Genomic DNA, 18359 nt, shown 5'->3' with positions numbered 1-18359 from the left:
AAGCTATTCATATGATCTTTAAAATCAGGTTTTTGTGGAGAAAGTGACAAAACTGTAATGGATAGTACAAGAATAGGATCTTAGGAAAAAGTGGTCACTTCCATGTTGTTTCAGTATGACATTGAATATGGGGGTACAGATTTGTTTTTAAAGGGGGCACTGAAGCAACGGTAAAATTCTCTCCGCATGACTTACAAGTCACAAGTTTGAACCGTGAAATCAGCTACTGATGCTTGCGTTAGGTTACCACTATACACCCTCTTGGTCTTCCTCAAACCCTGTGTGAGCGCAGAATGCTTAGTGCACAGAGTCACCCCTTTGCCCTCTTTCTTCTGGCCTCCCATTTTGCATCACCAAGGATGCAAAGGTGGAAGCAGCCTTTGTGTAATAGGTTCAACTGAACTTAATATTTTCAACACCGAAGATAGATAGGGGTGTGTGCGTGGTGTATGAAACGCTACTAAAATTTCAAAAAAATATCAAGTTCATTGTTTTCGACTTATAACTATACATTCAGATGTGTTATGTTCCTATAATGGACAAATAGTGAATCCAGTATTACATCACACTTACTGCCTCAGATTTATTACTTTCTTGAAAGTAATGTGAAAAAAGGTGTGCATGTCCAATTTCCCTTGAAACATAATGACCAATATAGTTCTAGTAAAATTTGAGCCAGAAAAATGTAAAATATGATCCCAATTGAGCATTTTAAAAAAGCAAGCACATCAAGAGAACAGAAACATCCTAATAAAGCATCACCAAATGGCCAATAATCCAAGTTCACAAAATTGAATTGAAGAAACCAAATATCTATTACAACAAGAACATATAACTATATGAAGTCTCAGAAATAGAAACAATGAAAACCAACTCTTTTTCTTCTTAAGCTCGTCTTTGGTGGGTTTTTTTTTTTTTTTTTTTTTGGGGGGGGGGGGGGGGGGGGGGGTTGCGGGGAGGTGACTAAGGGTCACATCTTGCAAATTCGGACGCTTATTATGAATTTACCGTTGCACTCAATCTTCAAGCGGATTTTTCTTTGGTGTAGAAGCGGATGCCAACAGCTACACCCAAAATAATCAAGGGAACCAAGAATTGGAGGAGCTTAATTACGAACTCGGATGTCTTGTCCTGGTTGTAATGAGGCTGATTGGGAGGAGTGTACTTGGTTTTAGTCGGGATGGTTGCTGAATCAATATCGCCCACATAGTACTCGTCCAACATTGCTCGAGCACTGCTGCTGTGGCCGACATCCTCAAAATCATCGGTTGCATCCTTTCCTGCACCAAATCACCATCAAGTTTTTAGAGATGGCACCTACGTAAATTCATTCTTTTTTTTTCTTGAATTTTGTTCACATATTAAATCTATAAATTGACTCATCTCCCTAATGGAACCGAATGAAACCATGTAAAAGACAGGTCTGATTACACGTATTCCTAATCCTAAATGAAATGTAAAAATTTTGTTCATAGGAAATGTCCATATCTGGTTTATCTTTCGAAACCATATCACATCCCCGATATGATTAAATAGCACTCCCTCCGTTCCATAATAAGTGTCACCTTAGCCAAATTTTTTTGTACCATAATAAGTGTCACCTTAGGAAACCAATGAATACATTGACTAGTTTTTTCCAGCTTTGCCCTTGGACAAAAGAAGTAGTAGCACTCTAAATGATGATGGTTGGATTCCCAATGTCAAAAAATGGACTACTTGTGTATACTCTAATCATCAAGAGGAAAAAGTTTTTTTTTTTAAATAAGGATAATTTGATTAACTTCACACTTCATCATTGGTTTCTTAATATGCGTGTTTTTGACTAAGGTGACACTTCTTATGGGATGGAGGGAGTATTTCGTAAGTACTAAATTATCTTGAATATATTAACCATTTCTTTATTTTCCGATCGTTTGGAAGGGACAAAAGAAAGATCAACATACCCAATGTGATCCCACAAGTGGGGTCAGGGGAGGGTGGGTTTACGCAAACCTTACTCCTACCTTGCAGAGGTCTCTATTAAGTCATGTCTGGTCTAGATCCCTCACTAGATGGCACGATCCAAAGTCGGTGTTCTACTCAACTTTACAACTCGAATACTATTGAAACATATATGAACAATTTGAATGTTAAAAAGTGTGGTTTTGGTAGGAAAAAGTTGATCAAAGTATATTACCAGTAACAGCCAATAAAACCTCATCGCCACCTGGGTGGTCGTCCAAGAATTTTGTCACATCGTACACCTATCAAATAAAATATCAATATCAGTCAATGAAGCCAATCCCAAACTTCTTGGGTATTCAATTAAAAAGTAGCACAAGAAAATCTGAGAAAACAAAAGAAGGAAAAAAAAAAAAGGAGAGAAAATGGAGGTTGGAAAGCAATAAGAAGTATCAAGTGATGCCAACTACTCCGAAATATCCTTCATTTAGTTAAACATGAATTTATACTCCGTGTCGAAAGTACTGGGTTCATATGAACCCGGTGTTATAAGGGTGCAGCGGCCTTTGCCGAAATGTTGTAAATCAAGCCTACTCTTAACTAAGAAATTACGAACAAACAAGGAGCACAAAGTTTTTTAATTCTATTAGGAGGAGAAAAGGTGATTGTTGGAAGAGATGAACTCGGAAACCTAGAGTGTGTAACCTTGAAACACAAAGGGAAATGCACATTACCCTTGTGCTAAAGAATAGCTCATGATTCCCATGTGGTATAAAAAAACAAAGTGAATGAACCCCCTCTCTGTAATTTCATACTTAACTATCAGTGCTTTTTGCATATTAAACTTTGAAATGCTTACAACTTTTAACCATTTGACTCATATAACAAAAAAGATTTATCACTATCTTTGAGCACTATACTTTTTCACCACGGCAGAGTTATAATATCATAGATTTACACTAATGCAGTTACGCTTAAACTTCAAAAACTGGCTATTCATTTTATCTCATCAATTTATGGCCTACGAAAGGAGATAATATATTTCTCTTTTATAAATATAGTAAACTAAGACGCTGCAACTCAAAGTATACAAAGAAACCTAAACAAAAACAAAGTTATGGTGAAATTTTTATGTTTGTCTCCTGTTCCTTTTTTCAATTGGGGGAGGACAATGAGGAGCAGGAAGGTGCAGGGAAGGGTTGAATAGAAATTCCCAAGTTTTGGTACCATGAATCAAGGGCAATACTAGATTATAAATTTCTCCGGAGAAGTTTCAAAATTACAAAGTATAAGATTCATCATTACTTATAAGAAAAGAAAACCAATGGCATAGTTTTCAAGTACAGTTAGACCTCTCTATGACAGTCATCCTCAGTAACAACATTTCACTGTAACGACCAAGCTTTCTTTAGAACCGACTTTCATATTACGTTATATCTCTTTTTTATCAGAAACTTTCATATTATATGTTCTCTATTACAGCATCTCGCTATAGCAACCAACAAATATCCAGACAAACGATGCTGTTATAAAGAGATTTGACTGTATATCAAAATCACAAGGGGATATTAGCCTTTTATTACCAAGATAGGTCAGTCACATGTTACTAAGAACAAAGTGATGTACTAAGCATTTTACCCAAAAAGTACGACCTGATAAATCCAAAGTCCTAAAACATGAATTATCTATGTAACTACCAAACAAGCAATTCCTATTAACCGCTTGATATTTACATCATCTAAATTGTAGCTCCCAACCATATTCTCATATTGATAAATTCCTTTGTACTCGTCCACCAAAATATTTGAGAACTAAACCATAACAATGAACCAATGAATTTTCATTACAATAAAACCAAAGTCATCATCTAAAAAGATTTAAAAAAAAAAAAATGATAAGTAAACCAAAGTCATCATCTAGAAAGATAATGATTCATCAAGACCGCATCAAATTCATGTTGAAACAAGTTGAGAACTGAAATAAGTTGAATTTAAGACGTAGACACAATCCATAGACAATGACGACCCACCAACCAAAGGTCAGTAGAATGAAAACCATCGATCTTAGCACTTTAAAATGCCAATAATGTCATCATTCATCATGCTAACGCCTTGCAAGCACTAAAATTCGCAAAAACCCAGTATTAGACTGTTGAAAGAGGATGTTGAAGCTTCAAAAAGGGAATTGTTTGATAAAACCAAATATTGATGACTCAAACCTGAGTAATCAAGAACCAAACTTTTGAGTGAAATCCCTCCTCTAGAAACAGAAAGAAGTTAAAATCCTGTGCTTTATATAGTTATTCCTACGAAGGAATCACGAAGGAATCGATACAATCTCGCTATTATTCATGAAGCTAATCACACAAGCATCAAGCGAGTTATCGAGTGTCACTGCACCTAGCTTTTAAATGACAATTGACAATGGGTGCAAATTCAATATACACACAAATTGTATAATCCAATGATTCTATCCAGGGATCTTTCCCCTTTCAGAATTCATTTTTTAAACTAAATATATATGTAGTTTGATCCGAATGCAGACACTAGATCCACCCCCAGTTTCAACTAATATGCATTCCAATTTTTCACACTGTTCACCCCTTTTCAGACCCCTCATCTCAAAACAGAAAAGAATGCAGAGAAAGAAAAACTATAAAAACGACAGAACAGATGCAGTAAGTTGAATCTTTAAGATCTAGCTACAAGAAAAGGGCAGCCCGGTGCGCAAAGCATCCAGCGTTAGCCGGGTCCGGGAAGGGCCGCACCCCATTAAGATCAAGCTACCAAAAGCATAAAAATGTTTATCAAAAAGGGTATCAAAAAGGGGGTACAGAAAGCTAATTACAGAAGTCACCAAGATTATACTTGCCACAAATTACAAGCCAAAGATTGAATCTTTAACAGATATTTGTATAGAAAAGTACAAGAAAGCATCAATATAAGTTAATTACATCAAAAGGGTCAAGAAATAAAAGTAAATACAGAGATCACAGAGACTATATATAGCCACTAATAAAGACACAAAAAGTGAATCTTTAACAGATATTTGTACTGTTACCTTTATTTGGAAAAAAAAAAAACAGATATCTGTAAAGAAAAGCACAAGAAACATCAACTCCAGTTAATCACATCAAAAGGGGTGAAGGAGAAAGGTAATAACAGAGATCACAAAGACTAATATTAACCTTGCCACTAATAAAGACCAAAAGATTGAATCTTTTAACAGATACTTATAAGGAAAAGCATAAGAACAGCAACTCCAGTTAATTAAATCAAAAGTGGTGGAGGTATAAAGGTAATTACAGAGATCAGAAAGACTATATCCATATATTGTCATCAGAGACGGATCCAGGATTTGAAGTTTATGGTTCCTTCAATGACCTCAAGTTAATATACAATAACAAATGGGTTCACAATCACATACTTATGTATAATTTATGAATTTCTTAATAGAAATATAGGGTTTGTGCAAAAGCTAATGATTCCCGTGAACCCAAAAGTATGCTCTACATCAGCCACTGTTACCATTAATATTGATACATTAACTCAGAGAGACCTAAAGATTGAATCTTTAACAGATATTCATAAAAGAAAAACACAACAAACATCAACTCTAGTTAATTACATCAAAAGGGGTGAAGCAGAAAGATAACTACAGAGATCACATAGACAATATATTGCCACTAATAAAGACCCAAAGTCCAAAGATTGAATCTTTAACAGATATTTGTAAACAAAAGCACAAGAAACAGCAATCCTAGTTAATTACATCAAAAGGGGTGGAGGCAAAAAAGGTAAATACAGAGATCACAAAGACTAACATCTTGCTACAATTTAGGATCCAAAGATTGAACAACAACAACAACAACCCAATGGAATCCCACACCGTGGGGTCTGGGGAGGGTAGAGTGTACGCAGACCTTACTCCTGCCAAGGTAGGACGGCTGTTTCCGAAAGACCCTCGGCTCAATAAAAGCATAAAAAGAGGTCAGATAAGGCTAAGAAATCCAAAGCGATATGTAAATGCAAATAACGAAAGCGACACAGATAAAATAGAATAATCAAAATACAGGAAATAACAGATAATAGCAGACATCAGAGCACAAGAAATTATACTGTGATAATGCGCCTACTAATAAGGAAGGATAACGAGACTATCTACTAGCCTTCTACCCTAATGTGGGTCCTCCACACCCTCCTATCTAAGGTCATGTCCTCGCTAAGCTGTAACTGCGCCATGTTATAACGACCCATTTGGTCGTTTAGCACTTTTAGGCCTAATATCCCTAAAACACCCTTTTTGTGGTCTAATTTTGGTGTCTATAGCTTGCGATAACGGGTGATTCGGTTATTTAATTGACGAGTAAATTTTAGAATATATGTATTTAATGTGTGTGAATAGTTTATTCATAGAAATATTATTTGCACACATATAAGGTGTAAGTGGGTAGATATGGTATTTGACGGAGTGGATAATTTTTTTTAAAATAAAACAAAATGGTTGAGTAAAAAGATTATTTTGGACAATGATTTTAGTTGGGGAGTAATAGGACAAGCCCATAATTAATTATTTGAGAAATTGATTAATTAAGAATGTTAGTGGGAAACATGTCAGTGATTAAGAGTGTTAGTGGAAGACAAGTAGTTAGGTGTTAATATCATGGAAGACACGTGTGGTTCAATGGAATAAGAGTCAAATGTGACTAATGCTTCTGTAGATATTGATGATCAGATTGGGAAACAAAGTGGACAAGTATAGGTCCATGTGACATCCTAATAATTATAGAAACAAATGACTAATGTTACTTATACCCATTGCTGGACACGTTTTGGGGAATATTATGCATAGTAAGCATAAAGTGGCCGTATGTGTAATCCTACTACATTAAATGTTGGTGGAGTGGGAAAAATGAATTAATTAAAAGAATCATTTTTTGGAACATTTGGATAAAGATGTATTGTAAAGACATTTAATAAGCAAATAAAAGCGGAGGAAGTGTGGTGCAAATGAGTAAGTAATTGGGACTATTGGATGACTTTGGGGACATTCCAACGTGAACAACAATTGTCCAAAGTGATAAAAAGAAGAGGGCTGACAGTCCATTTAGTGGAGGAGCACATAATCATTTTGTGCACTAACTTATCATACCCTACCAAGCATGTTAATTAAAAAAAAAAAATCTGATCATAAATCATCACATGCCATAGTGGGACGTGTCTAATGGGTGGGCTGCATTATGATGACTAATGAATCACACTTTCATCTTCCCCTTGAATTGGAGAGAGAGAACCACACGGCCATGGCAGCTTTTTGAAGCTCAAGGCCAGCCCCTTTTCAACACCATTAAATTGTTAATCTTCATCTTGATTTGGAGAAAGAATTATGAATAACCATGGCTGCCAAGCTCACGGCCAGCTCCAACATGGTGAAAGAAAGAGAATTTTAATTCCACAAAATCCAATTCATATCTCAACAATTTCATATAAACAACTACAGCTTTAAATATCAAGATTCCTTCACTCTTAACACATAATCAATGACAACAACAAGAAGTTATACGATTTCCTGTCATTAATCCGGTAGCTCTCATCTCACAATTTTACCTATGGCCTGGACGAATTTTAAATATATCTTGGAGAGGAGGATTCTTACCTTAATTTAGTTAGGGCAGATCCTATAATCACTTGCACCAATGGCCTTGAGCTTCAAAAACTTGCCATGGCCGTGTGGTTCTCTCTCTCCAATTCAAGGGGAAGATGAAAGTGTGATTCATTAGTCATCATAATGCAGCCCACCCATTAGACACGTCCCACTATGGCATGTGATGATTTATGATCAGATTTTTTTTTTTTTAATTAACATGCTTGGTGGGGTATGATAAGTTAGTGCACAAAATGATTATGTGCTCCTCCACTAAATGGACTGTCAGCCCTCTTCTTTTTATCACTTTGGACAATTGTTGTTCACGTTGGAATGTCCCCAAAGTCATCCAATAGTCCCAATTATTTACTCATTTCCACCACACTTCCTCCACCTTTATTTGCTTATTAAATGTCTTTACAATACATCTTTATCCAAATGTTCTAGAAACTAATTCTTTTAATTAATTCATTTTTCCCACTCCACCAACATTTAATGTAGTAGGATTACACATACGGCCACTTTATGCTTACTATGCATAATATTCCCCAAAACGTGTCCAGCAATGGGTATAAGTAACATTAGTCATTTGTTTCTATATTTATTAGGATGCCACATGGACCTATACTTGTCCACTTTGTTTCCCAATCTGATCATCAATATCTACAGAAGCATTAGTCACACTTGACTCTTATTCCATTGAACCACACGTGTCTTCCTTGATAGTAACACCTAACTACTTGTCTTCCACTAACACTCTTAATCACTGACATGTTTCCCACTAACATTCTTAATTAATCAATTTCTCAAATAATTAATTATGGGCTTGTCCTATTACTCCCCAACTAAAATCATTGTCCAAAATAATCTTTTTACTCAACCATTTTATTTTATTTTAAAAAAAATGATCCACTCCGTCAAATACCATATTTACCCACTTACACCTTATGTGTGTGCAAATAATATTTCTATGAATAAACTATTCACACACATTAAATACATATATTCTAAAATTTACTCGTCAATTAAGTAACCGAATCACCCGTTATCGCAAGCTATAGACACCAAAATTAGACCACGAAAAGGGTGTTTTAGGGTTATTAGGCCTAAAAGTGCTAAACGACCAAATGGGTCGTTACAATTATGAGGATTGTTATGGTGCTATGTTCTTATGGATTAGATGTACATAAGGTTGTTGGTGTTGTTGTTGTCATTTGGAACTAATTTGGAGTTCGCATGGGGTGAATTATTTCGAGGAGATGCCGCCCGAATTATATGATCCTTAGATAACGGGTGAAATTATTTTTCAAAAAAATTCCAAATCTGCCTTTGTGGGCCCAAGGCCACTTTTTGGAGTGCGTTTTTGGATTTCAAATATAGGTATAGCAATATGGGCGCTATTAGATTCGTATTCTAACGTAGATTATATATTTGATAGACCTTGTCCGTTCGGAAGCACTTCAGAAGGAAAAAGCTTTGGCGTGAAAGTTCGTGACACCTGTTCGGCATTGAGGTAGGTTACGGCTTACTTTATGTCTAGACTCCGGTTAGCAAAACGTATGTAGATAGTAGTGGTTAACGGGAAAAGCATGATAGGTCTTCAGGCATGGTGTGGAGGTGAATTCCATCGAGGTTGGTATCGTCAGTTGTTATGTGGGCTTGTCGCCATTATTGTGATATTGTTATGTGGGCTTGTCACCATGGTTGTGATTGCATGTACTTGATATAATTCCCTCTCTCTTGTTATCTCACTTGTCATATGGAAGAGGAAAGTTATTACTGAGAAATTGAATACTGAATTGCACTTCCTAGTATGAATCTATGGAACCTATGACTGCGGTGATTATTGAGGTTGATTCATGCAAGGCATGCATCCCATATTCTATGTGCTATTTGATGTAATTATCACCTAATTGTATCTTTATCACATACTAGCTCACTCACCTTATGAAAGGGAAGGGTAATATTGATGATGGAGCCATGGACAATAATATGGCTTGTACTTGTTATTGCATATTAATGATATAGTTGAAATTGATATCATGCATGACATGCTTCCATATTACTTTTATGTTGTTCAAATGGTGAGGAGAGTGATTGAGAGACTCCGAGGTCTTTGCCGTAGATTGAGAGTGACAGAGAGACTCCGAGGTCTTTGCCGGAGATTAAGAGTAATTGATAGCCTCCGAGGTTTCTGCCGGAGAGCACGAGTGGTACATGGACTTCGCGGGTCCCCCATGGGTCATGACTATGAGGCATTGCCATAGCATGTGTGTACGAGAATGGAGCGTGAGAGGTGACTACTGCATTGCATAACATTTACATAGCACGACATTGCATTGCATAGCACTCCATTTGAATTGCTATTCATGTCATTGCATGGCACATTCTCTGATTGATTCTTGATTTGTGAATTATTGAGTTGTTGTTTGTAAGTATTTATTTTAGAGGCTTGATGGACTCGAGGTTTATAGATTTCCCCCTAGGCTTATAACCTGAGATATTGAAATCCCTTGTGACTATCGTTACTGCAAGACTTTCATATGTGCTAGAGTTGTGACTGTGTTTGATTACTTATCTGCTTACTTGTTAGTTGCTTCTTGTTTATATGCGTGAACTAACCGTTGTCGGCCTATGATACCTACGAGCCTTGTGTTGTGCTCATACTACTCTTGCTACACTCCTTGTAGAGTGTAGAGTTATTTTCAGGTGATGTTCGGAGTCTCATGACTGTTTCGAGGCATTCGTCAAAGGCGTTTGGGTGAGCTATTTGAGATCTTGCAACCCAGAGTCTCCCCTTAGATTTCTGTTGTTCTCTATCCTTAAACAGAAGTCGTATCCAGTTTGAGTTTGTTATCTACTTCAAATTGTAAACTTCTTAGAAGCTCTTGTATGAGTCTAGACAAGGTTTTGGGAATTTCTTATAATAAAAGTATTTATTCCGCATGTTGTATCAAATTAAGGTAGTTACCTGAAGGGTTCGCCCACCAGGGAGGGTTAGTGTGGGTGCCAGCATGATCCATGATTTGGGTTCTGACACATGTCCTGTCTAATCACCTCTCCCCAATATTTCTTCGGCCAACCCCTACCTCTTCTGAAACCATCCATGGCCAACCTCTCACACCTCCGCACTGGGGCATCCGTGTCTCTCCTCTTCACATGCCCAAACCATCTCCGTCTCGCTTCCCGCATCTTGTCTTCCACCGAGGCCACTCCCACCTTAACCCGAATAGCCTCATTCCTAATCCTGTCACTCCTGGTGTGCCCACACATCCATCTCAACATTCTCATCTCGGCAACTTTCATCTTTTGAACGTGAGAGATCTTAATTGGCCAACACTCCACCCCATACAACATAGTCGGTCTAACCACCACATTGTAGAACTTGCCCTTAAGTTATGGTGGCACTTTCTTTTCACATAGCACTCCGGAAGCGAGCCTCCATTTCATCCACCCTGCCCTAATACGATATGTGACATCCTCGTCAATCTCCCCGCTGCCTTGCATGATAGACCCAAGATACTTGAAACTACTTTTCTTCTGGATGCCTGGGTACCAAGCCTAACTTCCACGCCAACCTCCTGAGGTGCTTCACTGAACTTGCACTCCAAGTACTCTGTCTTGGTCCTCCTCAGCTTAAACCCTTTAGACTCCAAGGTATGTCTCCAACCCTCCAGCTTAGCATTAACTCCACTACGAGTCTCATCGATCAGGACTATGTCATCCGCGAAAAGCATACACCATGGCACCTCACCTTGAATTTGTTGCGTCAATCCATCCATCACCAAGGCAAATAAAAACGGACTGAGAACTGATCCTTAATGCAACCCCATCACAACTGGGAAGTGCTCTGAGTCCCGTCCTACTGTCCTTACCCTGGTTTTGGCTCCCTCATACATGTCCTTGATCACTCTAATGTACGCCACAGTTACACCTTTAGCCTCCAAACATCTCCATAGGATCTCTCTTGGAACTTTGTCGTAAGCCTTTTCTAGCTCGATGAATACCATGTGTAAATCCCTCTTCCTCTCCCTATACTGCTCCACCAGTCTCCTCACAAGATGGATGGCTTCTGTAGTTGAGCGTCCCGGCATGAATCCGAACTGGTTCTCTGAAATATACGCGCCTCTACTCACCCTCATCTCCACCACCCTTTCCCACACTTTCATAGTATGACTTAGCAGCTTGATACCTCTATAGTTGTTGCAACTCTGGATATCCCCCTTGTTCTTGTATAGAGGGATCATTATGCTCGACCTTCATTCTTCGGGCATCCTTGCCGTCTTAAAGATGACATTAAACAACCTAGTCAGCCACTCCAAACCTACCGAGCTCGCACTCTTCCAAAATTCATCTGGAATCTCATCCGGTCCGGTCGCTCTTCCCCTGCGCATTCTACGAACAACACTCTTAACCTCCTCAAACTTAATACTCCTGCAATACTCAAAATCGTGACGTCTCCCTGTATGTTCCAAATCTCCCAACACAATGTCTCTGTCCCCTCCTTCATTCAAGAGTTTGTGGAAGTATGACTGCCATCTCCGTCTAATGAGAGTCTCCTCTACCAATACTTTTCCATGCTCGTCCTTGATGCACTTCACCTGATCCACATCGCGTGCCCTTCTCTCCCTCGCCTTGGCTAGCCTGAACAATTTCTGATCCCCGCCTTTCTCTTTTAGTCCAGCATAAAGACGTTCAAAAGCTGCCGTTTTTGCCGTCGAAACTGCCAACTTCGCCTCCTTCCTCGCTATCTTATAAAGTTCCCTATTCGTTCACTTCTCCACCTCATCCTTGCTTTCTATCAACTTCGCATACGCCACCTTCTTTGCTTCCACCTTTCCCTTGCACTTCTCCATTCCACCACCAGTCCCCTCGATGCCGACCATGGCCACCTGACGAGACCCCCAACACTTCCCTTGCTACAACCCTAATGCAACTAGCCGTCCTATCCCACATACCGGTCGCATATATCCTTCAATTTCTCTCCCATCTCCAAGGCACTAGTCGTGGTCAAACTCCCCCATCTGATCCTAGGTCGGTCATCCCCGACCCTCTTCTTCCTCGTCATCTTGATCCCTAAATCCATCACTAAGAGCTTATGACGGGTTGTAAGGTTGTCGCTCGGAATGACCTTACAATCTTTGCACAGACCTTTATCATCCTTTTTAAGGAGTAAAAAATCTATCTGAGTCTTAGCCACCGAACTACGGAAGGTTACCAAGTGCTCCTCCTTCTTTGGAAAACTCGAATTTGGTATCACCAACCCAAAAGCTCTTGCAAAATCCAAAAGTGAAACTCCTCCTCCATTTCTGTTCCCGAAGCCAAAGCCTCCATGCACATCATCATAACCTCCCGAAATAGACCCGATGTGCCCATTGAAATCCCCTCCCACAAAAAGTTTCTCAGTAGTCGGTATGCCTCCCACTAACTCGTCAAAATCCTCCCAAAAGCGCCTCTTCTCCTCCTCGCCTAAGCCCGCTTATATTGCTATATATTACTAATTCCACGACACAAAAGACTATGTATTGCTACTAGCAAAGACCCAAAGATCAAAACAGATATTTGTAAACAAAAGCACAAGAAACAGCAATCCTAGTTAATTACATCAAAAGGGGTGGAGGCAGAAAGGTAATTCCATAAATGACAAAGACTATACTTTTATTTAATATCCGTGGTGTTCGGGCCAGCTTGGGCACACTTTGACTAATTCCACGACGCAAAGTCTATATATTGCTACTAACAAAGACCCAAAAATTAAATCTTTAACACATATTTATAAAGAAGAAAAAAAACAAGAAAACATCAATACCAGTTAATTACATGAAAAGGGGTGGACTGGAGGCAGAAAGGTAATTACAGAAATCACAAGGACTATACTTTTATTTAATACCCATGGTGTTCAGACCAGCTTGGGCGCACCTCGACTAATTCCACGACACAAAAGACTATATATTGCTACTAGCAAAGACCCAAAGATCAAATCTTTAACACATATTTGTAAAGAAAGAAAAAAACAAGAAAACATCAATACCAGTTAATTACATCAAAAGGGATGGACTGGAGGCAGAAAGGTAATTACAGAAATGACAAAGACTATACTTTTATTTAATACCCACGGTGTTCGGAGCAGCTTAGGCGCACCTCGACTAATTCCACAACACAAAAACTATATATTGCTACTAACAAAGGCCCAAAGATTAAATCTTTAACACATATTTGTAAAAAAAAAAAAAAAAAAACGTCAATACCAGTTAATTACATCAAAAGGGGTGGACTGGAGGAAGAAAGGTAATTACAGAAATGACAAAGACTATACTTTTATTTAATATCCACTGTGTCCGGGCCAGCTTAGGCGCATCTCGACTAATTCAATGACACAAAGACTATATACTGCTACTAACAAAGACCCAAAGATTAAATCTTTAACACATATTTGTAAAAGAAAAAAAAACATCAATACCAGTTAATTACATCAAAAGGGGTGGACTGGAGGCAGAAAGGTAATTACAGAAATCACAAGGACTATACTTTTCGGATCAGCTTGAGCGCACCTCGACTAATTTCACAACACAAAGACTATATATTACTACTAACATAGGCCCAAAGATTGAAAAAGGACAGCCCCGTGCATTAAGATTCGGAAAAGAACCGGACCACAAGGGTCTATTGTACGCACCCTTACTTACATTTCTACAAGAGGCTATTTTCAGGTCACATGCCAAGGCTCCCCTTCCAGGTCCAAAGATTGAATCTTTAACAGATATGTGTAAAGAAAAAGAAAACATCAATAACGCTAAATTAGATTAAAAGATTAATACCTTGCCACTAATAACAAGCCAACAATCTTTAACATTGTTATGGGGGGCAACCTCTGCCAAAGTATAAACCTTAGTTTCGCCACCCATTTTTGATATTGAAATAGAAATAAACAATGGAGTGGAGAAACAAAAGATGTGATGAATCTTGATTTGGTTCTCCAAAAAGAGTTGGAGGAGAAAGAATGGAGTGTGGCTTTTCTAATTCTTTATTTAAGTAGTCGTTTGGCTGTATAAGCTAAATATTTTGAAGTTGGAGTTGAAGATAAAGGATTATGTTTGGTTATAATTTTTTAAAAAAAATATTTGATTGTTTAAATGTATATCTAAAGTGAAAAAAAGTGAAAATAAAATAAATAAGTATTTTCTAAATTTTAAATACAACTTTACTTTGTATTTGGAAAACTTTCATGATCAAATATAATTTTCAAATAAAGTGAAAAAAAAATCGAAAAAGGTGAATAGTTCTCGTGGCCAAACGGGTCCTTAGTTTGGTAAACGTATTGGAAAAATCAATGAGTGGGTAGTTGATGTGGGGGTTGGTGAGAGGAAAGATGGATTCAGGTATCAAACCAAAAAGTGGGTATGGGGAGAAGGTAGGTAGATCCTAATCTTGATTTTATTGCAATTTTTAGATATATGTTGATATGGAGTTTTGTGAATTTTAGGGGTATTAGGAAAAATTAGGCCACGTGACAAACTTACCAACTATAACTATAGTTTCAAAAAATTATGAAACATTGCTATTATATTTACAAATTGTAGCTATTAGCGTTAATATAGTATGCGCTGATACAACTCTTTCGCTCGATTTCAGTTGACACAGTGTGCGCTTATACAGTTGATACCCACCTGATACAGCTGAGCTGATACCCGCTTGATACAACTCTTTTACTGATACAGTTGATACCCGGCTGGGACTGCAACTGTAGCTACGTTTTATAAATAAGTGAAATGTAGCTACATTTCGTAATTACGCTCTAAACTATAGCTATTTATGAAGTTCTCTAAATGTTTTATTAGTACCAATAAAGGTTGTGGTGGAATAGATATTCTTAACCAGGAATCATAGGCTCGAGCCATAAATATGAAAAAAATTCTTGTTAGAGAGTGTTTTTCCTTTGATGGCCTTATCCGACACAAATCTTGTATGAATATGGGTCCTAATGCAACTATAGGACACATGCTGAGAAACCACACAAAAAAAAATGTATAAAAAAAATATATATATTATACTAGTGATGAATAACTTAAATATAACATAATTTTCAAGAAAAAGAAAAATTATTTATATTTTGATATTTTTTATTTTTAAATTTATTACTTATCTTTAGTAACATATTCTTGGTGTTCATATTTAAGATCGTAAATTTTAGTTCACCGCAATCAAATAAAAAGACTTCAGCTACTTAAGCAGGAAATTAAAGTATACCATCGAGTTGCGAAAAAGTTGCTTGCTTAATAATAATAGATAATACTATTACATTATATATATGTCTACAAGAAAAAATTTATATGGCATAGCTAACTTTAAGAGGTATATAGGGTTAATAACTACTACTTATTTAATTTAATTATTTTTCGTAATTACAGTTAGTTTTTTAATTTACATATCATAGCTATATATTGTATTTAGTATTCTCTCACTTTAACTACTAGAATACTACTACTACTCAGCAGTCACTATTATATCCTTCATCTCTTCTTTAGTAGAACCTACTTCTTCAAAGAGTCGTTTCCATCGCTTTGGGATTTTGTAGGGTCCCTTTGCTCAGAGTACCTTTGCCCCTCAGATTCGGTCACTGCCATGGCCTCGAGTCGCCGGAATACCTTCGCTATTCAGATATGGATATTTCTTGTATCTCCAGATATGAGTGTATTCGTTATTTTCTGAGTGTATTGCAGTATCTATGGAAGTTTGTATTTTGACAGATGTATTAAATGTATAAATACATTAGTAACTCATATCAATACTAACTAGGACCATTTATCTATACACTTATGAATACAGTCAAATACACTAAGTTACTATGTTTTGCCGTTTATCTATACACTTATAAATAAAGTCAAATACACCGAGTTAGCTCGCTCAAATATTTAGATACAACAGAACAACATATTCGAATACAGGCAAATACACCATGTTAGTTCGCACAAATATTTAGGTACAACGGAACAGTATATTCTAATACAGTCAAATACACTCGAAATAACTAAAAACTAGCTACGAAATGTAATTAACAAAAATGTAGCTACGGTTGGTTAGAAGCCCCCAAACTATAGCTATTTATGTAAGTTACCCTAAAAGAACTCAGTAATTTCGTAAAATTGTTCACTCTTAGGCAGAGAATGAAGTGTTGAAGTGCGTGACCATCTCATTTTCTGATTCTTTTTTATGGGTCAAGCACGTAAAAATTCTTTTTTATAAGATGCGGCAGTGAGATTCGATCCGAAGATCTGTGCCTCATCTGATACCATGTTGAAGTTTGTGACTATCCCATCTGAAAGTTTAAGTTTGTGACAAGTGAGGATCGCACAAATCTAATTTGTCTCTAATTCTAGGTGATAGGTTGATTATTCAATTCATGTCAGAAGCGAAAAATTATTTCTCAAACAGTTTCAACGTTCTTAATTGTTTGATCTTTAGAAGGGAGGTAGACGTGAAAAATAACAAGTTCGATAGAAAGAGATCTACGGTCAAATCTCTTTATAGCGATATTGTTTGTTCGGATTAGCAAATGTTATTATAAAAAATATATAATATAACATAATATTAAATTTGATTCTAAAGAACACTTAAATATTATAATGAAATGTTATAAAGAATGACTATTATAATGAAGTCTGACTATACTCAATTGTTGTCAAGCCAATTGGGACCTTTGCAATATCAATGTGGTGGTCGATTAATTCTGCTTTTGACAAAATTGAAGCCGCGCGTGTAACACAGAGTAAGAAAATGTGCGGGTGAATCCTCATCATTACCAATAACTTCAGAAACTAATGATATTTTTAAATCTTTATTTCGTTACAAAATGATTGCGATTAATTATGTGCATATCATATAGGATAATCCGCCAAGTATATGTTTGCTTGTTATTCTCCTAAAAATGAAATTGGGCCGAATGACAAAAGCAATACTTAGTTTAGAGTTAAGAAGCATTAGTTCAATATTAAAATATTTAGAGGAATTGATAATGAATCCTAAAAATCAGAATCATTAATCCTAGATTTGAAGCACTGTTCTTCTCAATTAAATTAGCAATAAAAACTAACAACATCGATCAAAAAGATGTAGCAACCGTGCATCACTGTTTCTAAGTACAGAATCTTAAAAATTTGAGAAATTAGACAATAGCAGTATACAAAAGATATGGTTAGTGAGTCAAGATTATTCAATTTGAGAGATTCGCGGTGCTAATGGAGAGATTTTTGGGGAAGAAATAGGTGTGGAGGAAACATTCAGGGGCGGACCCACTAGCAAATTTTGGGTGTTCCAGCATCCATTGAACTCAGTCACGGAGTGTATAACTGTATAAAAAATATAAAGAAAACAGATATAAGTAACTAATAGAGCACCCATGAAGTGATAATTTTACTTCTCTATTATTATCAAGCACCCCGAACTCAAAATCCTGGGTCCGCCATTGGAAACATTGTAGCAGAGAAAATAGGAAATGCGTATTATCAGCTATTGTTTTTATTTATCGGTCATGTGGTGATAGATTTTTTGGCCTAGAACGTGTGACATAGAGCCTGTTTGGATGGGCTTATGTCTATGAGCTGCAAACAGCTTATAAGCTAAAAAAAATAAGTTGGATAGTCTAACTTATTTTTTTTAGCTTATAAGTTATTTTCAGCTTATAAGCTGCTTTAGATAAGCTAAGTTAAATGGGCCCAATTATTTTTTTGAGCTTATTTTAAGCAAAAAATGACTTTAAGCTGGTCAGCCAAACACTC

General features: G+C 36.9%; 1 protein-coding gene across 1 annotated transcript; it reads right to left on the bottom strand.

The window, feature by feature from the left end:
• Positions 1–942: 942 nt before the first annotated feature.
• LOC132605689 (cytochrome b5-like) lies at positions 943–14611 on the bottom strand. The gene is made up of 3 exons (XM_060318873.1): positions 14403–14611; positions 2177–2243; positions 943–1280 (listed from the first exon to the last, which is right to left on the bottom strand). Exons 1-3 carry the CDS (start codon positions 14487–14489, stop codon positions 1024–1026), a joined length of 411 nt encoding a protein of 136 aa, XP_060174856.1. The 5' UTR covers positions 14490–14611; the 3' UTR covers positions 943–1023.
• Positions 14612–18359: the final 3748 nt, after the last annotated feature.

Source organism: Lycium barbarum, chromosome 8, assembly GCF_019175385.1.
Source record: "Lycium barbarum isolate Lr01 chromosome 8, ASM1917538v2, whole genome shotgun sequence".
Classification (NCBI taxonomy): domain Eukaryota; kingdom Viridiplantae; phylum Streptophyta; class Magnoliopsida; order Solanales; family Solanaceae; genus Lycium; species Lycium barbarum.
Note: the sequence above shows the minus strand (reverse complement) of the source record. Positions and strands in the feature narration are given on the sequence as shown.